At 38.6% G+C, this 24430-nt stretch overlaps 1 protein-coding gene across 1 annotated transcript in view; it reads left to right on the top strand.

The window, feature by feature from the left end:
• LOC138000830 (uncharacterized) overlaps positions 1-24430 on the top strand; it is a 243738-nt gene that overhangs the window by 119153 nt on the left and 100155 nt on the right. The window contains exons 23-30 of the mRNA XM_068847495.1: positions 2532-2782; positions 2857-2956; positions 3550-3639; positions 8110-8351; positions 8617-8716; positions 9310-9668; positions 21667-21808; positions 22300-22490. Of these exons, the coding sequence (XP_068703596.1) occupies positions 2532-2782; positions 2857-2956; positions 3550-3639; positions 8110-8351; positions 8617-8716; positions 9310-9668; positions 21667-21808; positions 22300-22490 (1475 nt within the window). The remainder of the gene's footprint in view (positions 1-2531; positions 2783-2856; positions 2957-3549; positions 3640-8109; positions 8352-8616; positions 8717-9309; positions 9669-21666; positions 21809-22299; positions 22491-24430) is intronic.

Genomic DNA, 24430 nt, shown 5'->3' with positions numbered 1-24430 from the left:
GCGGCATATATCATATGCTACCTCTTGACAGAACCGGATATTTCATTAATATTGAGAAATCTCAACATGTTCCTTCTACATCGGTACGTTTCTTGGGTTTTGCATGCGATTCCCTGTGGCAGATCCAGCATGGTAACTTTAAAAACTCTCCAGCGTTTCATAGGAAAGGCGGTTTCGTTGAGTTTAGTCATACCATCATGTAAGCTTTACGTGCGCGAAGTGTTTCCGGGCATTGTGCAAATGGCTCGCTCACCTAGGGGGTCTATCAAGATTAATGACAAACTAAGTTCAGAACTCCAGCACTGGCGTTGTATTGTGATGTGTCCAAGCGCCCTTGGGGCGGAGTTCTGTTCAAGGATGGGAGTGAGGTTCGATCAAGGGTCTACTGGCAAGATGCGTCAGTGGATATCAGCTACCTTGGGGCTAGAGCACTGCGCCATTCCCTCTGCACCTTTAAGGACCAGATACGCAATTCCAGGGTAGACGTGCACACTGATAACAGAACCCTGAAGGCTGCGATAGAAAACTACAGATGCAAGAACTCAGCGGTTAACGATCCAGTAAAGGAGATCCTAGTGTTAAGTCGCCTTTTCAATTTCACCATTGATATGCATTACATTCCTTCCCAAGATAACCTGGCAGATAGTCCATCACGAGAGTGCTCTGATCTGGACTGCACTCCTTCAGAGAAAGCCTTGAAGTTGGTGGAAAGCAGATTTGGGCCACATACCTTTGACCTCATGGCTTTGGACAGCAATTGCCAGCATGACTGTTCCGGTCACATGCTGCTTCATTATACTACTTGGCCTACGCCGGCATCTCAAGGGATCAATGTCTTCATGCACCCTTTTCCTACCGGGCATAATGTGTACGCTTTCCATTCTTTTGTGTTGATTGGTCCACTCCTGTGACGTTCGTCCACGGAAATTCTGGTGGGCCCTCCTTCAGTCCGTAGGGGTAGACAGCCTTTGCTTAGGCAAGAAAGGAGACCCATCTGTTCTGCTTTTCCTATCCAGTGGTACACATGGTTGGTCTCAAAGAAGCCTGGAATGGGATATGTGGGCTTTCTAGTGCATCTTTTAAACTCTGTTTATAGGTTTCGAAACCTTGGAAACTTGCGTGCTATTGTATCAGCTGCCTTTACCCCAATGATGTGGACGCCAATTTTTGTCAAGCTTGTGGGATGGCTACATGTGCTCCACCTCCTGCGACACCACCTTGCGATGTAGACAGGATACGTCACTGTCTCGTAGAGTTCAAGTCCTCGTTGGCAAAGCCATATCAGCACCAGAAGTCGGCTTTAGAGGAACATCTTGCTGACTTTCTGTCGTCCTTTTCCTCGTCCAAGGTCGTTTCATCTTGTACGGCGGATGACGTCATCAAATTTCTTATCTATAAAGACAAATCGGGGAAAACATAGTCCACTCGCCTTCTTGTCCTGGGATCCCGTGTGAGTGCCCTCCTCGTTTGGTGGCGGGTACAATACACTCATTACCTGGGAAACTCAGAGCCAAGGAGTACTTGAAATTCGTTAGAAACGAGCAGGCGAGTCTTGCGGTTCCCTTGTTTTTCATCAAGTTTTCGAAACTCATAGCTTATCTTAGAGATTTGATAGTAAACAGCCGGTCACTTTCCCAAGTAAACAAACATATACTCGCAGAGATGCCACATTTTTCGTTATCGATTTCTTTACGGAAGACAGAGCTTTAGGGTGTTTACTGGCAAATCAGGTTTTTAGGCCTAAAGATCGGGAAGGGTTTTTGCTTAAGCTCACTTTCATTAAGACTTTGCGAAAAAGGTTTCCCCGTTCTGTTGCCCTAATTCCTTTCCCCGAGTTTGATGTGTGCCCCGTCAGGTGGATAGAATATTATATCGCCATTTGCGACCTCCTTGATATATCTCTTTCTCCAGGATATTCCTTTAGGGCAACTACCTGCGGAAGAGACGTTGGCCCCGCTCCTTTCATAGGTTCTTCAGTAAATAACCGTCTGCATAAGCACCTTACAGGAGCTAAGCTTCATGGAGGTGAAACTCCACACAGTTTTGGGTGGGGTTATCCAATACCCTAAACGCTTTTGGGTTGTAGCCAAGAGGAGGTGACTCAGTTATATAGGATGGAAGACTGGGGATATGGCTGAGCACAACTCACGCATGTCAAGCACGGCTACCTCTCTCTCCATTTTAGAAAATATTCAGCCCAGTGCAACGAGCTTAGACAAGACACAAATCTCCCATCAGAGTAACTTACAACGGACTTTAAATATATAAGATAGTTTGACTTCGGCCTGCATTTGAATGTTAAGAGTCTGAGTACTGAAAGAGTAATTCATTAAAGGGTGTGATTCTGAGATTCTAGCTAATATTTTTCATTGATTCACCCTTGTCACAGCTGGGATAAATGGATATGTGCGGGGTCATGGGTAGGAGCGAAGACATCCCATACCTTAGTATAACACGATGTGGAAAAAGGAATGCAGTGAGGATAAATTACTAAGTGAAGTGTACCATATTTTTTGCATTTCTTTGAACAGGAGGGTATATATATATAGAAGCTTCTCAGCGTCAGTTTGGAGACCGAGCACGCCTAACAAGTGACTGGTTACATCAGAACAAATTGGTTTGCCTGCAGCTTTGGTATCACATGTTTGGTAAACACATAGGGCAATTGAATGTGTACATTGCCACCAATACTTCAGAGACACTGATTTGGAGTAAGGCAGGAAACCAGGGTGATCATTGGATGTTTGCACAAATTGATTTGACTGCAAAATACACTTTCAAGGTAAAAATGATTGATCATGGTCCTTTCAATTTCATACTTCAGTAACAAGGAGTGCACCTTTTTGTTTTTTCCAGTTTATTTTGGAAGGAGTAACCTTCAAAGGGAACATGGGAGATATAGCAGTGGATGACGTCACAGTCTTGGAGGAAGTTTGCCCTGTTATTTCATCACAGAGTAAGAATTTGAAGTCTGAGAAAGGCGTCCCCTAAAATTGGCAAAGGGGACAAAAACATAACTAACAAAATCATAAATCCGTTATTAGAACCTGTGCACCTGGGTTCCCTGATTTCTACTTACACCATCTCTGTTTTGTTAAGTTTCTTATGTCGAGAAATGAATGTGTTCCCATACAACAGCAAAATTTTTAGTCCTAATTGTTGAAGGATTCAAAAATAATCGTCAACATCGTCTGTGTATCAGTAAATTTGTAGCTACAAATCGTTTGGCAGTACGACATAGGAATTGCTGACGAAAAGGGTGCAGTCTATGTTAAGGAGCTGTGACGGAGATTCAACAGTGAGAATATGGATCCATGTCCTAGGGTGGGGTCTCAAGTATTTCTAAAACGGCCACGGTAACAGGCATGAGCAAAAACACTCATTCGCAGCTGTAAAGTCAAGACGTGAGGTCAAAACGCACATTGATCTTCAGTCCCTTCGTATTGAAATGAAACCATGTCCTTGAAGTGGAGCAATGAAATCATAATATTGATACACATATCACAGTTTGCTCTGAAAATGCTGTAATCATGTTACATTGATTGACAGAGAGTCCACACTGCTATTTTGACGAAGGAGTGTGTAGCTGGGAGGTGGGCAAATATTGGCAATGGACGAGGAGTTATACAAGAAAAACAGGTATTCATTAGCAGAATAAGCATCTTGTACTTTGTAAGAAACACCATAGGTTGTTTAAAAATCATCTTCAGCTATGACACGACCAGATCATCTTTCGCACTGGAGCAGCAAATCCTGCAGCCCTTTCTTTGTTTTCTCTACTCCAGATCCAGGTAAAAATCTATAGTTTCTCATTTAGCAGTACTACTTTGAGTGCACTAATATATATGGTTCTCGGGAGACTGCCCACTGCAAATACTAAGGAAAATAAGAAGAAAAGGAAAATAGTTGCAAAAATGCTTAAAACAACAAAACAGGCACAAACTCTAACTTTCGTACCACACCTGATTGTTTAAGTCCTTACATAAGCTCCATGCTACTGCAGTTTTCATAATTCTGCAGCGGAATCTTACTTTCAAGTGCTAGGCGCCAAACGACGCTTTGGCTTCCATGAATGAAATGTCCAAACATAGCCAGGAAGATCTACTCCACCTCCGGAAAGTGAATTGGAGTTTTTCCTACTTCACAGCTCGAATACCATTTTACTACGTCATTGTTCTAAGTCGTTATAAAGTCACCTGAGATAGCAAGCGGAAATCGAGCAGTCAATTGCATTCAGAGATGAAACAACCGGTAGTTAACAAAGCATTGTCCGTTGACAAAATTACAAAATGGCAAACTTTACACATAAATCATAAAGATGAGGACAAGCTCCTGCAAATGGAAGACACTAATGAAAACTCCTCTAGTAAATCGAAAGACGATGCTATGATGATGGTTTTAACTCGACTGAGTGAGAAAGTGAATTTCAATGAGCTAATCACTGAAATGGGTATACGAATCAGACAATGGACCTATACCGCCAAAAAAAGTGACTAGATAAATTCAAGACAATGTCTGAATCAGAAAACAGTGATAGTGACGACTTACTTACAGAAAAGGTTGCTCCAAACAGAAAAAGTGACACGACAGACCAAAAACCAGGATGGTTTACTTGATGAAATAGCTCAAGCCGAACCTTTTGCGCAGAAATTGCCCGACATGGCAACGAATGCTATTTACAGAAGCGCAGCGACGAATATAGAGAATATAGATTTTTCATTCCTCACATAGTGGAATACTTTACATGTAGGACTTCAACATTTAAAGCTGGGCAAATCTCCAAAAATATTGATTTCACATAAAGAAATACTTGAAACAGTCTGGCCTACGGATCGAGTTTTTCTCGGTACCGGTGCAAGTTACAAGTTACATGTAAGGCGGAGTTCATTCTTGTGGAAATCAATAGACTACTTCTGAAGAAGGTCATTAAACACTCAGTGCACGAGGATGGGAGATTTACTTCCTTGATATTTCAAAAAAGGATGGATCTTCCGCCTGATTCTGAACTTAAATTCTTTTAATAAGTATGTCAAATAACATAATTTTAACATAGACACAGCACGGTCAGCAGTTTAGATGATGAAACCAGGATGTTACATGCCATCCATACTATTCGGTCCATATAGATAATCAGGTCCAGAAATACTTAAAGTTTTCATGGAGAGATAACTTATACCAGTTTACATGCTTTCCTAAAGGTTTGGCATTTTGCCCACATAAATTTACCCATTTCCTTAAACATGTATATTCCACTCTTAGAAAAACGGGTCACCCCCTGGCTTATATTGATGATTCTTACCTTCAAGCTGCTGAATTTGATCGTTGCATGCATAACATATCTGACACAATTGAGCTGTTTAGTAGTCTTGGGTTTGTTATACATCCTGATAAATTAGTTCTCTAACCTACTCAGTATCTCGTCTTCTTGAGCTTCTTTGAGCTATGCGAATGTCTCTGACAGCTGATAAAGCAAACCATGTCAAAGCTGCATGCCAGCAACTTTTGGTGTTGCCTAACCCACCAATAAGAGAGGTTGTCATGGTTTTGGGCCTCCTTACCTCTTGCTTTCCTGGGGTGATGTATGGGGCTTTGCACTATAGATGGCCTGAAATTAATAAAACTCAAGCCTTCTAAGATAATAAAGGGACTTTTAACAAACCCATGAGATTATTCCCAAAAGCAATTGAAAAGTAACAATGGTAAACTGAGAGTATTGAAACAGCTTATAATCTAGTGAGTCAAGGGTCAACAGAGCTAAATACGACTATCGATGCATCTAAAATTGGATAAAGATGCTCTTTGCATGGTATCCTCACATGGGAGTGTTGAAGTCATTTTCTGAACAAGATTCAGATGGGCATGTACAGGTTCAAGTACATAGCACTACTGCTGTGGCACGTATTAATCAAATGGTGACATGCGACTCACAAGACATCAACAGATTAGAGCTGGAAATTTGCCAATGGTGTATTCAGCACAATGTCTGGTAAACAGTATCTCATATTCCTGGTAGGGATAATACCATAGCTGATGAAGAGTATAGTGCCCTTGATACGGCGTGTGTAGCACTTTCTACAGTCATAATACACTTGAAGGATGTATATAATTTTGGCAGTCACCCTCTGGTAACACGGTATTCTTAAAGATGTACTTACGGCCAAACCATCACTCCCACGTTACAAGTCTGTTTGGGACGTTTCTGTGGTCATAAGACACCTTTAGACTCTTCACCCACAGAGAATCTAACTTTTAAGAATACTATGTTGATTGCTCTACTTTCTGGACAACAGTGGCAGACCGTTACCACTATGAACCTTTCAGACGACACGTGTGTGTTTTACGTTCATGAACGGCTTAAGACATCCCGACCTGGAAAGCACTTTAGATGTTTAGAACTTCAAGCTGACAACTAAGATAAACAGTTGTGTGTTTTTAAATTCCTTCATGACTAATTATTATTAAACAAACCCCACAACCCTGTTTCTATAGATACCGTTGGCAGATGGTTGAGGGCTGTTCTTGAAAAACCTGGTGTCGACACTTAGACGTTTAGAGCACACAGTACCAGGTCTTCCTCGGTTTCAGCGCAAAGAAGATGAAAATATCAATGAGCCCTAATTATAATAACAAAAATAACAACTTTATTTAAATGTCAATGAATTTAGCAAAAGAGCACTAATTGGGGACACTACCGAAATTAACTCAAATCAAGTTTGGTTTTTTTTGTCTATTCTGAACACAGCTAGATGGTCAAGTGCCAAAACCTTTGCAAAGTTTTGTGACTAGCTTGTTATTGCAGATGATTCTGCTATTTGCACTTGGAACACAATAAAAGTATTTTTTCTTGGACTGAACTCCAATTTTATTTGCATTACTATTTATGGTCATGGCCATTTGGTTTTAACTCTCAGGTGAATTCGTAGCGACTTAGACCAATGACGTAGTGAAAATTATATGAGGCTTACATGTAAGGTGAGGTTTAATCGTAATTCTGCAAGTTACTGGTCAGGAGCAAAGAAGTCACATGCCCACCCTTTGATGTGCTTTACACATCCTCCTACAGCCCTACCCATGCTATTAGTATTTTAGATGTGAGTGGCCGATTGCCTTCTCTTTTAAAACTGACTGCTCGATTTCCGTGCACTACCTCACTTGACCTTTTCACTTCTGATTAATAACTTGCAGAACTACAATTAAACTTCAGTGTACAGGTAAGCCTCGTTTAATTTTCGAATTATGATATTTCAATAAAAACATTCGTACAGCTTCCACCGCTTGCCATTGGCATTGAGTTCGAATATACGAATGTGCCAATGTACCGTGGGAACCAAAGAGGTTGATTAGTAGGTCATGTCACACATCAATTGATTTCGGCATCTGTGGTTTCTGGTCAACTGTCGGCTTGGCATTGGAGGTTTGATTTATGGAAGCCAAAACGCAGTTTCGCCATTGTACACAGAACTTACTTAACCCCAAAAAGGTCATGATGAGTGCTTTACAGATTATACGCTATGGGGCAAACCGCAGCTGTATTGCTGAAATCCACTGATGACACAGTCAATGATAGCCGGGCTCTTAATAGCTACGATGCTAAAAGGACTACATGTAGAAGGCAATACATTTTTAGCGATTTTGTGTCACAATGCAAGGAGAAAGACGACAACATCAATTGTAAACAGAAAAGCTCACTGACAACTTGCTCCATAACGTTGCTATTCCTGTGGTCAACTCAGCCATAAGTCGACAGAGTGTTGGTCCACGGACAGAAAGAAGAAAGGAAACAAGCAGAAGTGTTGTCATTGCAAGTCGAAGATGCATAACACAGGTGTATGTTGTAAGAAAGAAAGCAGTTTGTGACGTCAAATACAGGAACGACCCATGCCTCTGAAAGCTCGGTCGTGGGTCAAAATTGCCGCTATTTTTGCTGACTAATGTAACTTTTTGGCACACAAAAAGTGAGATTTCGAGGGGAAAATGGTAAAATATGCTTGCTGAAGGTGGAGATATTTAGCCGAGGAAAGGAAAATATTTCTGGTTAGGTGTACTTTATGTTGTGTCTTAACAGTTTTCTTTTTGCTTATTTATGTGTATATTTCTTCGTTATTCAAGGAGGCTACCTCAGCTTTATGCCAGACAGTAGTAATTCAAAAGGAACATTGGTGTCTCCTTTACTCAGAGGCAAAGATTGGAGATGTATGCGCTTTTGGTACAGGATAGATGAGGGCAATCAAGCAGAAATAAAAGTATCAGTGCAAAGCTTAAACAAAACAAAGCAGCTTTGGATGTCAGCACACAAAAGCACTCGGTGGAGCTTTGTGCAGCTGTCGGTCAACATAAGTGGAACTGGAAAGGTGAGGTACTAAAATATAAAATGGATACTGATTACAACAGTAAATTAAGGAATGGATAAAAAAAACGTGTACAAAAATGTATTGTATGGCGTGATGTGCCACAATCTTGATGGCCATATATGACATTTTGTGATGTGATGGGCTGAAATAATATCATAAGGTGTGATAAGATGTGGTATTATCATGTGATTGTTTGATGCCATCAAAAGTAAATTGTAAGCTGGCTAGGTTTCATTTAGTTGGACAAGTGTTATTTTCTTTTCAGATCGTCATTGAGGGCATGAGTTTAGCAACTTTGATTCATTTCGACGATGTGTCCTTTGGTGCAGAGTGCTGCAATGAAATACCCTGGGCTCCATATAAAGGTATTGTTTATCGACATGTTCCATAACAAAAATTGCTATTACAATTCAGCAATCATGCGTTCCCTAGTGTATTGGCTTTATTCGCGCTGCGGCCATATTGGCGATAGACAATAGCTTTCGTACCCACCTACCGTGGCTACTTTCAAAAAACATACTTGATTTTCTTCTTTCCTATACAGCATTAAATGCAAGTTTATAAGTACAACATTTAGTCTAGCCTAACCCTCTTTCTATCCACCAAACAATTTCACTATCTTTATCTACTTATTGTAGTCACTTGGTCTTTTTCCTTAAATCAAATACTTATATCACGATGATAACTCTCTGTGCAAGATTTTTTGGATCGTTGAGGTCTTTTTACCACTCGCTATTTTTAGTATTTTAATGCGTAGTTTAACTTTATGTTGTGATATGCGTAAAAAAAAACTGTAACATTGTTATTGTTGCTATTTCTCTGTAAATGTTTTTCTTTGTTTAAATCAGTGGTAATAGTGGTAAATAGGACCGTAAACCTAAGCGGTACTTACATCTAAGCATGGTGTTATACATTTATTCTGCACATCCACATGTGCTACCTATTACTTCTTCTATAGAATTTCTTCCGCCTTTCCTTCCGGGATGTCTGAGACCACTGGGAATGCAGGACGGACGAATTCCCGACTCATCAATAAAAGCATCATCCTACTACCGAAAACGATCAGCACCCTCACGAGGAAGGCTTCATCTTGCTATACCAGACTCGTCAATATCAGCAGGTGTTACAGGAGGCTGGTGTCAGAGTTACAGAAAGAATCAGTGGCTTCAAGTTGATCTAGGTTTCGTAGCTAGTGTCGGAAAGTTTGCCACACAAGGAAAACAAGAACACGATTTTTGGGTTACCAAATACTATCTTGGATACAGAATTGGTGCCAATGGTAGCTTTTCATTTTATCAACAGAATCGAACTGTCAAGGTAACGTTGAACATTCTAGCCCAACAGTTTAAAATGCATCAGTAAAATGGGTTTTACGCAACGTTGTAGAGAGTTGTGATTGCCACCTCACTGAATATGTACCACAGTATCCTGTGGGTCTATTACAATATTGCAGACTTCTGTCTCGTTAGGCCTACAGAGCTACAATCATGGACACAACATCGCCCAGAATGCTATTGTCTTGGGCGAAATCTACTTACAGAGCCCAGTTTTTCAATGCGCAGAATAATTATTGTATAGATAAAGATTTCGAAATTCCGACTGCACCCGTTAATGAATCGGTGACTGTCAATCAAAAGATTTAATGTGAAGTAGCAATAGCGCCCTAATTGAAAGGCGGCACACGCTCTTCACAAAGGGTTTTGTCAACAAAGTCGTGTGCAAGAACGTTCTCGTTCTTCTTATTATTTTTTTTTTTGACATGTGACACTCGGAATGGTCTGAGTGCGGCAGCCAAATGTTTTTTCACAAAACATTCTTCTTTCTAAGCGTAGCCAAAGTGAAAGTGCCGTGCGCGAAAGACTTGCTTCTATTTCATTGTTGTCCTTTTTTATCGCTCGACCGGTAAAAGCAATTCATTAGATCAAGTCTTTTACGCGATCGGTTTCAGGGTAGTCTGCACGTTGGTCAAGAATTTTAAAGACAACAAAGGTCTTCTCTATTCGTAAGATGGTGGAGAAAATAAAATAAATGGCATTTCTGTTTGAAACCGAGCAAGGCCAAACAAAAAAGAAAAGGCAAGCGACGCTTAACATTGTTGTCCATTGTTTGTGTGAGATAATTATTCAAAATTCTATCCGTTTTAAATTGATCAAAACATATAAAAGGCCCACGCAGTTTAGAGTAATCAGTTGTTAAAAACCACTTGTGACTAATATGTCCAAGCGTGCGAGACACCAGCCCGGCTTTTACGCATCATTATACGATGACATTTCTGATCGCGGCCTCAGTCATAGATACCAACCCAAGCAAAAGCCCGTTGTTATGGGTATTGCGTGCTATTGTTTTGGGAGGCGGAGTTTTGCATATTATTATTACTCGCGGGAGTTTCAAAATCAGTCAACCATTCTCCCGAACAGCCTCCGAAAGGCAAATTTGCAGAAGGTTGACGAGTGCGTTCAGAAAACCGCATTTCGATAGTACTTGTAGATGTCGTAAACCAGCGAAAATTTGCAGGAGCTTTCCTGACACCCGGTGCTAGCTTTTCCATATGCTGGCCGTAAACTTAAACGATCAGCTCGTCGGAATATTCCACTTAAAGTACAGCTTCCATACTACAAAGCTCCCAAAATAGTCGATTTTCAAAGCAAATTTGATAATACTTGTAGAGACCTTAAAAAGCAAATTTTTGTTCAGAATCATTTATTGATCCTTCCTCTACAAATTACATATGCTGGTACTTGGCCAGGGGAATTAATATGTCCGTGAAACAGAAAAACGTACGCGCTGGTGCCCGCTTATTGGCCGTATTCTTTGTTTTCTCTAATCAATTTTGAATTTTAGCGCCGCCGCGCACAAAAAGTACCCGGATGTGTCGCGGCATTCTGGCTGATGAAAATGGTGACTTTCTCCAGCATAGAATATGGGGGTGGGGGCCACAAGAGCATTGTATTTCCCAAAGAGTACAATAGAATAATCGAATTAGGTGTGAAGTGAAGAGATGCATGCAACTTTCCCAAAAACTTTTGACCACGATTGTCTGAAAAAGGTCGAAGTGCCATAAACGCGATTTTCTACACATGGTTTCATTCCTTTAATAGAAACTCGAAGTGGCAACATTTTGACATTTCGACGTGTTTTGTTCAAGTTATTGCTGAAATCAGGCTCAAATAAGGGATATATTTTCTTTTGTAAGAGTGATGTTGAACTATCCAAGGATACCCATGTGTTCGCAACTGCTGATGCACCCTTGGTTCTCATAAAGATGGTGACATTGATCGTGCATGCAAATACTGAAATGATGAATGTCAAATTACCCCAGCTGAACACCTGTAGCTCATTCCTTGTGGCCCATGCTTTGCCACATTTATCTTGGTAAACAAGAATTGACAGCTGTGTGTAGGAGGATCAGGTTTCAGTCATAGTTAATGGCAAAGTTCTCCGCAACAGTACTCCATATATTCGGACAAAATGTCGCTATTTTATTCGTCTTTGGGTTCAACTAAGTGCTTGGCAATAACCATTGTAATCCTAACCTTCTTCTTCATAAACTTTACGACAGTACTTTATCGAACGAATATAAGTCAGAACTTCATTACTCATTTAATCTTCAAGTTCCCGCAATTGAAGGAAGTACTGTTCAAAATGGAGGAATTTCTCTATTCCAGGGGAGAAATTCGTAGTTGCTTACTTTGCAGTATTAAATTCTATCCATAACCATTTAAGTAGTATCGACATTTACCACACTGGCCTCGAAACTTCCCATAACCTGGTGGAGTAGTGTGTCACGAGAACACCGTTTTGTATTGATTTATTTACACAAGACAATGAATTAAAAAGATGTAATTTTGTATGCTATATAAAATACACATGCAACATTTCTTGTTCGTTTTGATTACTTTGCTTCTTGTAATGGAGGAAGGATATTTCAGTCAGCGGGACAAAAATACAAGCCAATTATCAAAGCAGCACTAAAGATTTATAACAAGAGAGAAAGGTAAGTTTGCGGTAGAGTTCGTGAGAAAATTGGACCTGGGAATGAAATTATGCTATCCGTTGCCTATTTGTACCAAAGGGGTAGGTGCAGAGATTCCAAGCAAACAAAGTGTTCTGAAGCAAGACCAAGATGATAAGGTCATGAGAGAAGTTTGCGATCAGAAAGCATGCTGTTTGCCAAAACGATTGGAAGGATGAGGTGGATAAAGGATGAGAGCCATCATTATCATTATCATTAATATATAGATTTAGTCAAGCCTAAAGGCAGAGTTCCGTGGTTATTTATTCATACTGCCTGTGGGGTTATTGAAAATAAAAGGTTTCGAATTGCCTACGTTTTGGTGTTTGCCTCTGGTTGCTGCTTAATTAAATCATTTTCTTTGCTTTCTTCTTCAGAAAAATTCATTGCCTAATTAGTGAATTCCACAGTAAATTTCATGCTAAAAAGCAATATTGCATGAATCACGAAGCGATGAGCGCAATATCCGTTTTTTGAGTGAAATTTACTTTGGAATTCACCAGTTTGGCATTGAATTTTTCTTGAACTGCATGAAAAAGAAAACCACTCTCATTGAGCGAATGGAAAAGGGAAAAAGCCATTTGAGAGTCAACTGTCAATAGCCAGCGAATATCAATCACGCTAAAATTAGAAACCACCAGGAAACTTTGTCAGTTCATGGTCAAAAACACTTTTACTGATGTACTTTATTCCTATTTGTCTCTGAAAACGGGATCATTCACATTTTCCAGCTTGGCCTGGAACAAGAACTTGCAAAATGGGGTGCAGGGATGGCTCAGTGGTGAGAGCACTCGCCTCCCACCAATGTGGCCCGGGTTCGATTCCCGGACTCGGCGTCATATGTGGGTTGAGTTTGTTGGTTCTCTACTCTGCACCGAGAGGTTTTCTCCGGGCACTCCGGTTTCCCCTCTCCTCAAAAACCAACATTTGACTTGATTTACTTTCATTGTTCATTTCATTGGAGGGCCATTATGAAAACTACTGGGTGACCAGTAATCAATGTCTTTACCCTCGTTAAATAAAGTTATTTCTTTTTCTTTCTTTCTTTCTTTCTTCTGCAAAATACGGCAATGCAACCAAGAAAGGACCAAATTCAAAAATGATCCGCTCCAACACTAAAGTACTTTTAAAAAGCTTCTGAAAACAAAAGCTAGTAAACTTTCCCCTAAATTTAAAGAGAACTCATTGCGATTTCGTGCTTATAACATAAGGGCAAAATTTTCTTGTCACTGTCGCGGCAAACCGCACTTGTTCGCTTGCATTTTAGAGCAAACAAATCAAATCAACTTGAGAATAAAAATTCGAGTTTCATTCCTGAACAAAGGCAGGGATTGCGTTAACACAGAAATCGTGCATATTTACGCAAAAAATGCATCATCACAATTTTAATGCGTCCCAGGACGCAAAATGTTGACTTGAAGAACTCACTCCACTTACTTTGAATCTTGAATAGATTTTGTTGTTTGAGTGAAGTAAAAAAAGCTCCAACATAGCGACTTCACATCGTTGCTGCCATATTGGATTTAACTACGCGAAGGGCACTGGAGACGATTTACACATCCAGGAAACTTGAATGACTTCCCACCATGTTAGTTCGTTGTTTGATAGGTCAAGTGCTCACTATGAACTGTGAAAAGGGAGGCAGACATAATCAGTTTTTTGACAAATGGCTGAAAGAGTTTGGATGGCAGCAAGCTAGTGGCTCCAGCGATGATTTCTAAGGATTGCACAAAAGCTGGAAAGAAGAATGTGTTCACGAGTGGATGCAAACATTTGCAAAGATCGGCGCTTGTTTGTCACATGGGTCAAGTGGATCATAAAAAATCGGCAAAAGTGTTGCTTCAGCAAAAGCACTTCAAAGGTACAAGTGACAATGCTAGAAAAGTGAGTGATGATTCCCTGGTCAAGCAAATGCGAACGACTTATTGGTTTTCGGAAGAAGAGATGCCTCCTAAAAAATTCAATTCACTTTCTGAACTTCAGGTATGTAACTGTAAGATCATGTTGGCGATCAAAATACTTGACTTTTATTGAATAATATTTTTCTAGCATTTTTCATTCCATTATGCCAACTTTTTAAATCCTTTTGTCGTCTAGACGTTGAATGGCTGTACAAGTCTTGATCCCAAGACAGGAGGAAATATATATCAGCATCATCAGTCTGTGGCTGACATGAACACTGCATCTGCAGAATTGATCAATAGAGAGATGGATGACGATATCCAGAATAGCCCATTTATTGCAATACTTGCCGACGAGAGTGTAGATATCGCTGTATACAAGAAGTTGGACCTTTATATCAGACTAGTGAAGGTCAATGAGCCTTGCACTTGATTTGTAGGAAATCGTAATGTGCCAGATGGTAAAGCTGAAACTATACAAACAAATGTATATGAAGCACTTATGAATTTCATGGAAGAAAAAAATAACGACTGTGGAAGTCAAATTGTGGGATTAGGGAGTGATGGCGCTGCTGTCATGATGGGGCGTCACAGTGGTGTGGGTGTACGACTGAAGTCAGCAGCTCCATCTTTGGTTCATACTCACTGTGTCGCTCATAGACTTGCTTTATCCACTTCACAAGCTGCTAAATAAGTCAAGTTGTTGGATGAATACCAAACACTGTTGACAAATCTTTTAAACTTTTACTCAAACTCAGCTGTAAGGTATAATAAGCTACGTGAAATTCAAAGCATTTTAGAATTGAAACCAGTAACCTTAACAGTTGCTACTTCAATTCGTTGGCTGTCTCTGCACAATGCTGTTGATGCAATGTACAAGTGTTGGCCTGCACTTGTGGACTGTCTGGATCATCAAGCTGCTGAAGAACTCTGCAAAAGCCAAGGGATACTTGAAGCAAGTGCAGCAATACAAATTTGTTGCAGCAACTTGCATGATGAAGGATGTTCTTCCAACATGAAAGTGATACTACGACCAAAAAAACAAATCTTTTTTTTCTTTGGATTTCAAAACTATGTTAACTAAACACTAACTGGCCCAAGGTTTAAGCTCTGATTTTAAAACGACACCTGTCTATTTTAACTGGAATTTTGTTATTTATTGGTCCGCCATTACTAACTTTAAAATCTTGATAGAGTTGGGTCAACGAGAAAATGACGACAAAGACTAACTAGCTGAAGAATTCAATGCATGTGTACGTGGCTGAATTAATATGCAGCACGGGAGTTTCGCGCTTCCATACTTTTAAACCTGTGTTTTTCATATATAATAAATTGCGTTTACACACTGTAATTTTAAGCTAGTGAATAAATGACGTCTAGATCCAACCCTCTGAGGTCGTCTAATCGGTCAGTTTTGAACGCGAGTAATGGCGGACCGTGAAATCCAAAACTTACACTCAAAATAATCAGCCTTTGGATAAAACGCAAAGCTCAAAATTTTGCCAGTTAGGTGTTAAGCAAACACTCTTTCAAAATTTGAAGAAAAAAACGAATTTTTTTGTTTTTATCATAGTACCACTTCAACAAAGCTTAGTGTGTTTTTCCAAAAACAATCTGTTGGTCTTGCATTTGTGCCACCTATGGTATCATCTGCAATTACTAAATTGCAGGCCCTTGGAAATGACTTAAATAGCGATCTTGCAAGCCTGCCAAGCCTTAAGGAACTTACGAACTCAACGAGTACTTGCAGTTGGTATCATGAGAAGGAACTTCACCAGGCAGGTGATAATGCAAGGCGATCGTTTATTGCTGCTGGTTTATTGCTGCGGGTAGGACAAGTAGAACGGGGAAGAGGAGAGTTTAATTTTTTTCATACCCCCTGTTTTTTAACTACACCCCTAAAAAGGAAAATCCCTTTTTTAGGCAGTTGATTTAAAAAAAACCTAGTTGAAAAAAATTACCTAGTTAAAAAAAAATAACTGAAACGAAAAATTAACTGCAACACATACATGGGGAAGTGGGTATGTGGATGTACGGACGTCCGGTCGATGACGTCATGGCTATAAAACCAAAATAATGAAATAATAATAACTTTATTGTACACCACAAAACAAGATATATAGGTGTTACTTACAAGAATCTATGTGAAATTTGAAAATGTATATGCATATATATAAAGCTATAAGTTCGAGGGATTGCTCCTTAGGCTAAATAGCCAGAAATTGTATTGAAATTATAAATTGCATACTTATTATTTAAAAACATCAATTTAAATGAACAATTTCAACAAAATTCTCATTAAGAGACATTTCTATTATGCATATTATAAGGATTGCTCCTTGTATAGTTTTAAGGCTCTAGGAATGAAATATTTTTTATGTCTATTTGTCCTGGAAAGAGGTACATGGGTTCGACTTTTGTTTCTTAAACTGTAGTTCTGTTTAAATTAAGGGGGCTGTTGAAATAAGTGGTTGAAATTGCTACTTTCCAGAATACGTTCCAGCTGGTTTCTGGTCATTGCATCTCTTCTTTGCTCTAGCGATTCTAGGGTGTCCTTGGGAAGTCCAAAAATTCTCAGGCCACTGTGCTGTACTCTTTGTAACTCCAAGGAAAGATATTCTGGCAAACCACTCCAAATTGGGCCAGCGTATTCCAGCAATGTCTGGATTTTTGTGATGTAAATTGTAAGACCAACCTCAGCTGGAATATTAGCTTTTCTACATGCTCTTATGTGGTAGGTACGTTTACTGGCTTTGCTTACGATATTTGTCATGTGAAAGTTCCCCTCTAGGTCATTCTGGACTGCGACTCCAAGCAATTTAAATTGTGTGACTCTTTCAAGCTCCACATTGTTAATATGCAATGGTGATGGAGTATCACTTGTTTCCTTGAATGAAATCCACATATCCTTTGTTTTCTTAGCATTAATTTCCATATCATTGACAGCAGCCCAGGATACGGCTCTTCGAGTTTACGGGTACAAGGTGACATTGCTTACAATCATCGGCATATTTGCACGTTAAGGTACATAACTCTCTTAGGATGCCTTTCTCAATGTCATTAATATGAACGTCAAAGAGTGTTGGAGATATAACGTCCCCTTGCGGCACACCTGCAATTTTGTGGCCTGGTTTACAACATTGTCAGTAGCTTCCCTTGCAACGTTCTTTCTGCTAAGAAATTTTGTGTTCATTTCCAAAAACGCCGTCTAACTCCCATGGCAGCAAGCTTGGTCAACAAGGTGGCATGGTCGACCAGATCGAACGCTTTTCGGAAATCTACAAGCAAGGTGTGCGCACCATCAAAGTTGCTGCCAAGATCTGCAGCATTGTACCAATCCTGCGTTACACAGAATAGGCATCGATGGCTTACCATATTTTCTTAATTATGGTGCTCTGCACACGTGCTTGGAGCTCCGCTATTATTATTATTATTATTATTATTATTATTATTATTATTATTATTACTTTAATTTTAAATTATTTCGAATTTTGTTTTATTTTATTAAGAAAGAGATATACTCAGAATAGTTTAATTTTCATTTATCCATATAGTCACAGTTTCTACAAACTGTACTTATATATTGGTAAATAAAAATGTTAATAGGTTATATAATCAAGATGGGAGAGAATATTTTAGCACATTTCATCAGTAATTATAACCCACCCATTAATCTTCGCGCGATTTTATCACAGGACAGTTGTCAGGCAACAACTGTCGTCGGCATCCATATGTGTCATGTGATTATTTCCGTCAAAGAGAAACGAAGGTATAATTATTATTTTACATGGAAGAAAACAAACTCGTTTTGTAGGGTCAAAAGTGATGATGACATAAGAAACTGGTCACAAATCCTGTCTTGGAGAGTACAGAATAGTCACTAAGATGTAGTGTCAACGTCTTTGAAGGTGAAAAAACTTGCGAGTAGACTGTCACATTTAGTCCTATGCAAAATGAGTCATGTTATGAAATAGATCATTAATACACTCCGTTTACAAAGTGTAAAATAAACCAACTGTTCTCATGCAACTTTAGTAACAGTCCACCTTCAACGTGAATCCTTAAAGTGCTCCAGGCTTTGCCTATTCTGAGCTTTATGGTTGTAATTTATTTTGTGCCCCCACGGTGACAATTAGAATGATTTTGATCTTTTTGTGACACCAACACACTTTTTCTTCCCTGTCAAGTTTTGAACAATGCGACGACAAAAATCGCCTGGCTTTTGAGCTTGCTTTGCCAGAATTTATTTCACATGACAGCTTGTGCAATCACAGTAGAATTAACATTAATTAAACCAATGAAATGTACTTGCTTACCTTAATCACGCATATTCGCCATCAAATGAAAAATAAACATACCCTTTCCTGGCTTGCTTGTATGTTGGCCGATAATGTCCCTGGCTGAGAGATTGTCCTTAAAATTTCACAAATACTCACTTTTCAGACAATCATCAGGCATGAACATTATTCGCCACCTGAAGGGGTTTATTTACTAAACAACCGCTTAATTTAAGAGCAGTTTTAGGATTAAGTCTGACATTTCAGTAACCGGCAACTCTTATGGTCGCCCAATAACTACACTCATTTTAGGGGGCATTTGTACGTTGATGATGGTGATGATAGAAGAAGAAGATGAAGGAGAGGAAGGACATGGAGTAGGAGAGGGAAGGACATGGAGTAGGAGAAGGATGAAGATGGAAACGAGAATAACAAAGCAAAATCAACTCATCCAAAACAAGCACATTTTATAAGCAAACTTTATAGAGACTATTTCTACAAATACATATACTGCCTCATAATAGTGGTCACAAGGGGTCCCAAAACTACCCATGACCGAGGTCTGAATCTTTTACAAGCTCCATCTTTCTTGTGAGATCATGACATTTCTCAATATTTTCCCTTTTCTTGACCGCTAGTCTGCTCCCATCAGGGTAGGATATGTCAAATATCTGTCACTGTTTTTCCCTTTGGCCAGGACGGCAAGGTCAGATCTTCACTATTATCACTAGTAGCAGTAGCAGTGCAGGATTGATGTTGTTGTTGTTGTTGTTATTGATGGATTGAAATATGCAGTAACTTTCTACTACATTGTAATGAGCAGAGTAAATATATAGGGACATAATTGAAATTTCATCAACATGTCCTTGTATGCACCTTAAACGTCGTAATATCCCTCTTCTGCTAAGTAGAAAAAGTGCAAAAGATGGTTCCTGAAAACCTGATCCTGAATAGGCCACTTTAGAAAATACCAAAATATATATACCGGTATATATATATTTTTTTTGCACAACCATTGTGTCCAGTTTCTCTTGGGACTTGCAATGATCCCAAGAGAAAGCAAAAACAATGCTTATGCAGAATTTGGGGAAAAAACAAAGAGTATTATGATATTTTCGTAAAAAAAACCAAACGTTTTCGGCGTTAAGCCATCTCTTCAGGGTAATTTGCCGTCCGCATCATTGTGTATTTATGTCTATCAGGTAATTCCTGATGGGAAGAGTTTCGCTATGTAGCAATGAATTTGTTTGTTTAGAGCAGGTTTCCATTGTTGAATCATTATGCCTTCAAAAATTCTGCGTTTGTGAAAGGATTGCACCATGTAGAGTATACGCCAGCTAAAAGAATGCGAAGGATTTTAACGTAGGTGACGGGCAGGTTCAGAGTCATTACGTGCGTTGGAACGCTCTTGAATTCGCACCTACACATTTCTCATGGTCTCGCCGATGTAACTGTCACCACAAGAACAGTCTCTTTTATAGACCACATCAATGAGTGTTTTTGTGTTGAATTGAAAAGGCTTTTGATCTGTTTAGTTTGCCAAAGGATGATGAAAATGTGATTGAGACCCGTGAATTTGTTCAATTTGGAAATGAAGGTTGTGGACGTGACTAGGAAGCCTATCAAAGTGCTTGCTTTGATGGTGTTGACGTTTGATATTTTGTAACGATTATAAATATGACCTGGTAACTTACTGAGATATGTGTCATGCAATAAGAAAACCGTTGTTATGTTTTACTTACTAAATATGCCCTTAAGTATTTGGGTTAATTTATTATTCTAAATGTCTAGTTCTTGTTTCATACATATAAAACTTGATGTAGAAAAACTTGTTTCCAAATAATTACACCATCTTGTACATACTTTTAAAACTTAGTTTTGACTTTCAATACTTACTTTAAATAAATAAGTCAGTCAAGCTAATCCAGGCAGTTCGACCACATGCTGGCAGAGATAGATTGAAACGCCAGGAATTCCATGCCTACTCTTTGCAAACCTTCTGCAGGCTCTTTAACTTCTCATGTTGTTAGATGCAAGGATTTTCAGATGGGGCTTACGGCTTACAATTCTTGCACTAGAAGACTTTAAAGTCAACCCATTTGTAGCTCTCATTAAAAGGTCAGCACTAACTCGTCAGTTATTTTCAGACCAAAGAGTTGGTCTGGTTGAGATATAAACCCGCAACCTTCCACACTGCAGAAGCAACCGAGGGTTCCATACTTGAATGCTTCACTGCTTGAAAGGGAACTCAAGTTATAGTGGTTAATTCTCTGAAAAATCGTTGGGAAGTGAAATTTAAAAAAGGTTAGATATAAGGCATTCATTGAAAGCTACTCCAATTTTTAGTGCCTTGAGGAGTAGTGTTAGTATTTCATTGACATGTTCAAAGTTATATTAAGTTAGCTACCGGATTGAATTTTTACTTTGTTTAAATTAAGTTTTATTGCAGAGGCCCTGTTTTGTTTTAAGAATGTAGCTTTAACGTTTAGTGTTTGTCTTGTTGAATGAGGAATGAAGGAAGGATTGGGTAGGAACAAGGAATCGACATACAAAACAGCGAAAATATTGGTTTGTTATTTAAATGACTCAAAATAGTCCTTCTTTTTTAATCACATAAACTTGTTTGTTCATAATTGCTTCTTTTCTTTTGATTGTTCTTAACCACATTTAGATATTCGTTACTTGAATACAACATTTCATTATCTATTGTTTTAGGACGCCTTTGTTCAAAAGCCACCTGGCTTCTCTAGGCATCCATAACTGCAGAGACATTTACATGTACATTAATTATCTTAATAACTTACGTAATGTGTTGTAATTGTTTATATTTTGTTACATACTTAATTTTAAAACATATCTTTTAAAAAGTGTAATGTCATTGACGGCAGAATGAATAAAATGAACTAAAATCAACAAAATGCCAGATTGAACAGGAATTGACAATCATTTTAGCAGGAAGTATAGACGGAAAAAATAACCTATGTCCTCCTTCCCAGCTCTGGTTTGCTTCTTAGTCGAGCAACAACTTGTGCACTTTTTTTTTTTCTTAGCAATACGACCAGCCCTCCATAGAGTAAAATATAGGTAGTGCTTGGGGTTACCAATGTTGTTCATTTTTGGTTCAGGAATTTGATGGAAATTTTGATCGCCACACAGTGGTTAGTCATCTTCTTGTTCCTCGCATCACAGCCCGGTTCCTAAGGATTTATCCTCTGAGTTATCACCAGTTTGGATGCCTAAGAGTTGAATACTATGGTTGTCCCATTGGTGAGGATATGACACAGTTAAATGCATAGCATTAATTTAAATATTCATAGGATAAATTTTATAAAAACTCTGACTCGAAAATACCAACAACAGAGCTTTTCAATCTTTACTTGCCCTAAAGTAACAAATTTCTGCTGCCACGTAGTTTTTTACCGTATTAGAAAAGTTTGGTGAAGAAAGCCAGGGAAAACGATGCCCTAGAATGGAAAAGGTCATCACTACCCCTTCAATCCTGAGTATTTTTTTGCCATTGACAGCTGGTTCAGTTGTTCTATTAACTGTGATGACCTTTGTCTCAGAAAATCGTTTCATATTTGCAGTTCAATCCGGTCTACTTCCAGTTGACTTTCATAACTAAAAGTGGCAAAGAAGAAATGCACCTATGTGCACATTTATCATACCCTTGTTACCCCAAGTTATTTCGACAATCTGCCCATAAAAATTACAATGTCGGGAAAGGTCCACTAAATGCATTATTTTCTGTCTTGCAGATAAAGCTCATCATCTACAAACTCCTTGCTACTCTCCCCTGGGGATGCAAAATGGTCAGATAACTAATGCATCGATCACTGCTTCCTCTAACTTTGGTTATGCTCATAGAGCTCGTCTCCACACAGTAAAGGAAGGTGGCAAACCTGGAGGATGGGTGGCAGCCTCGGCAGACAACACACAATGGATTCAGGTCAGTATTAGTCCTTATATCGTAATCCCTATTTTATTCAGACAAATTGTGGACAGGTGCATGTGTACTTATTAGAGAAGTGTCTGTCATCACTTTAGGCAAACATGCCCCCAACTTCACCTTTATCCTATTAGATGTCCAATGTAGCAAGTGTTTACAATTGCTGCTGAATTTTCGGCTCTGGTACATCGCACAAGGGCAATAAGTTAAAAAGAGCAGGGTTAGAGTTGCTAGCGACGCACCTATGAACTCTAGTTTCTTAAAATTAAGACTTCTTTCAAACAGGCTTTTAATTAACTTCTTACTGCATTTATTAACTCTCATTTTATCTATTTGTCTACTTATTTCGTTTTTATTCGACCATAATCATATCAATCTTAATTACGTAAATAATGTAATTAGTAGCATTACTTGTGTTTGTAAAGCTCTTTTGGATTGCAGGATTTAAATAAATTCTAAAACAAAGTAATACTGCAAGGATGGTTCTATGGATGTGAGGATATATATATATTTTTGATTAACCAATATTTCAGCGGGCAGGGTCTGACCTCTACAGGGAGTTGAATGATTTGCCGTTACAATTTTTTGAATTTCAAAATTAAGCGATAAGAAAACTAGGAATAAGATTACAGAAAAATGTATATATATGTAGATATATGTATAGGGTTACAGTTCTTCTCTTTTGTTTTCAGGTGTTTGGCCCCTATCGATTAGAAACGTTTCTCTGACTTTGCATATGGAGTCTTGTTGACAGACCCAATTCTTGTTCAAGACAAACAATTGTTTCTGAACATTTCACCAGTAATAACCACACACCTCACAACTCATCTGCACATCTCGTGACTTCATATGCAAAGCCCGAGAAGTGTTTCTAATTGACAAGGGCCAAACACAAGCCCGAGAAGTGTTTCTAATTGACAAGGGCCAAACACTTGAGCCTAAAGGTGTAATAAAAGAGAACACTGTAAATAATATTTATCTGTAACCCTACACATATATCTATGTATACATACATTTATCTGTAATTTTATAGGTAGTTTTCTTATGGCCTGTATTAAATTTCAAAAAATTGTTACGGCAAATCATTCAACTCCCTGAAAAAATTGTCTACATAAATTCTGCATTATTATTAGTAGTAGTATTAGTATTAGTAAAAAATAAATAATTAATAAATTAATTAAGGGAAAAAGCAAGATCTTCAATTGGCGGGACCCTACAGCCTGTTCCTCTTTCACTAATAATATGTATGTTTATAAAAACGTCTAGTTTTGGAGCTGAACATTCTTATATAGTTTGGCGTCGTGAGGCTGAAAACGTTCTTAAAGATGTCCCTAATTTTACATGGTATAGTTTTTCAATAAATTAAATCTTGCGAACGTGACTAGGGAACCAATCAAAGTGCTTGATTTGCTGTTGTTGAAGTTCAATATTTTGTAGAAGTAGCATTATAAATAATTTTGAAGCAAGAAAGATCACAATTATCCTGACAAATTTTAGAAAAACTTAAATTATTCAAAATTATTGATAATGCTACTTCTTTCTATCAACTCAAAATCAAGGAGAGCTTCCATACTGAGGGCTTGACACCCGAACTCAGCAAACAAGTTGATCATATCAGTTTAGCATTACACTTTTAAACTTTTACCGTTAAGTCAGATGTGTTCTCTGTAATATTGTTGGTTCGTTTGAATTTTACCTACTTGTAACGAACATTTAATATACAAAGAACCATTGTATTGATAGTTGTAGAAATATATACGAATAATCTCGTAAAAATTTTAATGTTACACTTACTACGGCTGAAGATGATGTTTGAAACATCGAAACATGTTCCTCAAACTCAAAAGTGTGGTTGTATTTTTAAAAATATTAGTAACACGTGCTATCCAGACCATTTGGGAAAAAAAAAGGTGTTAAGTTTGTTTTGGAAACGTTTTTCA

This window comes from Montipora foliosa, chromosome 4 (assembly GCF_036669935.1).
Source record: "Montipora foliosa isolate CH-2021 chromosome 4, ASM3666993v2, whole genome shotgun sequence".
Lineage (NCBI taxonomy): Eukaryota > Metazoa > Cnidaria > Anthozoa > Scleractinia > Acroporidae > Montipora > Montipora foliosa.
This window is presented reverse-complemented; position numbering and strand designations above follow the sequence as displayed.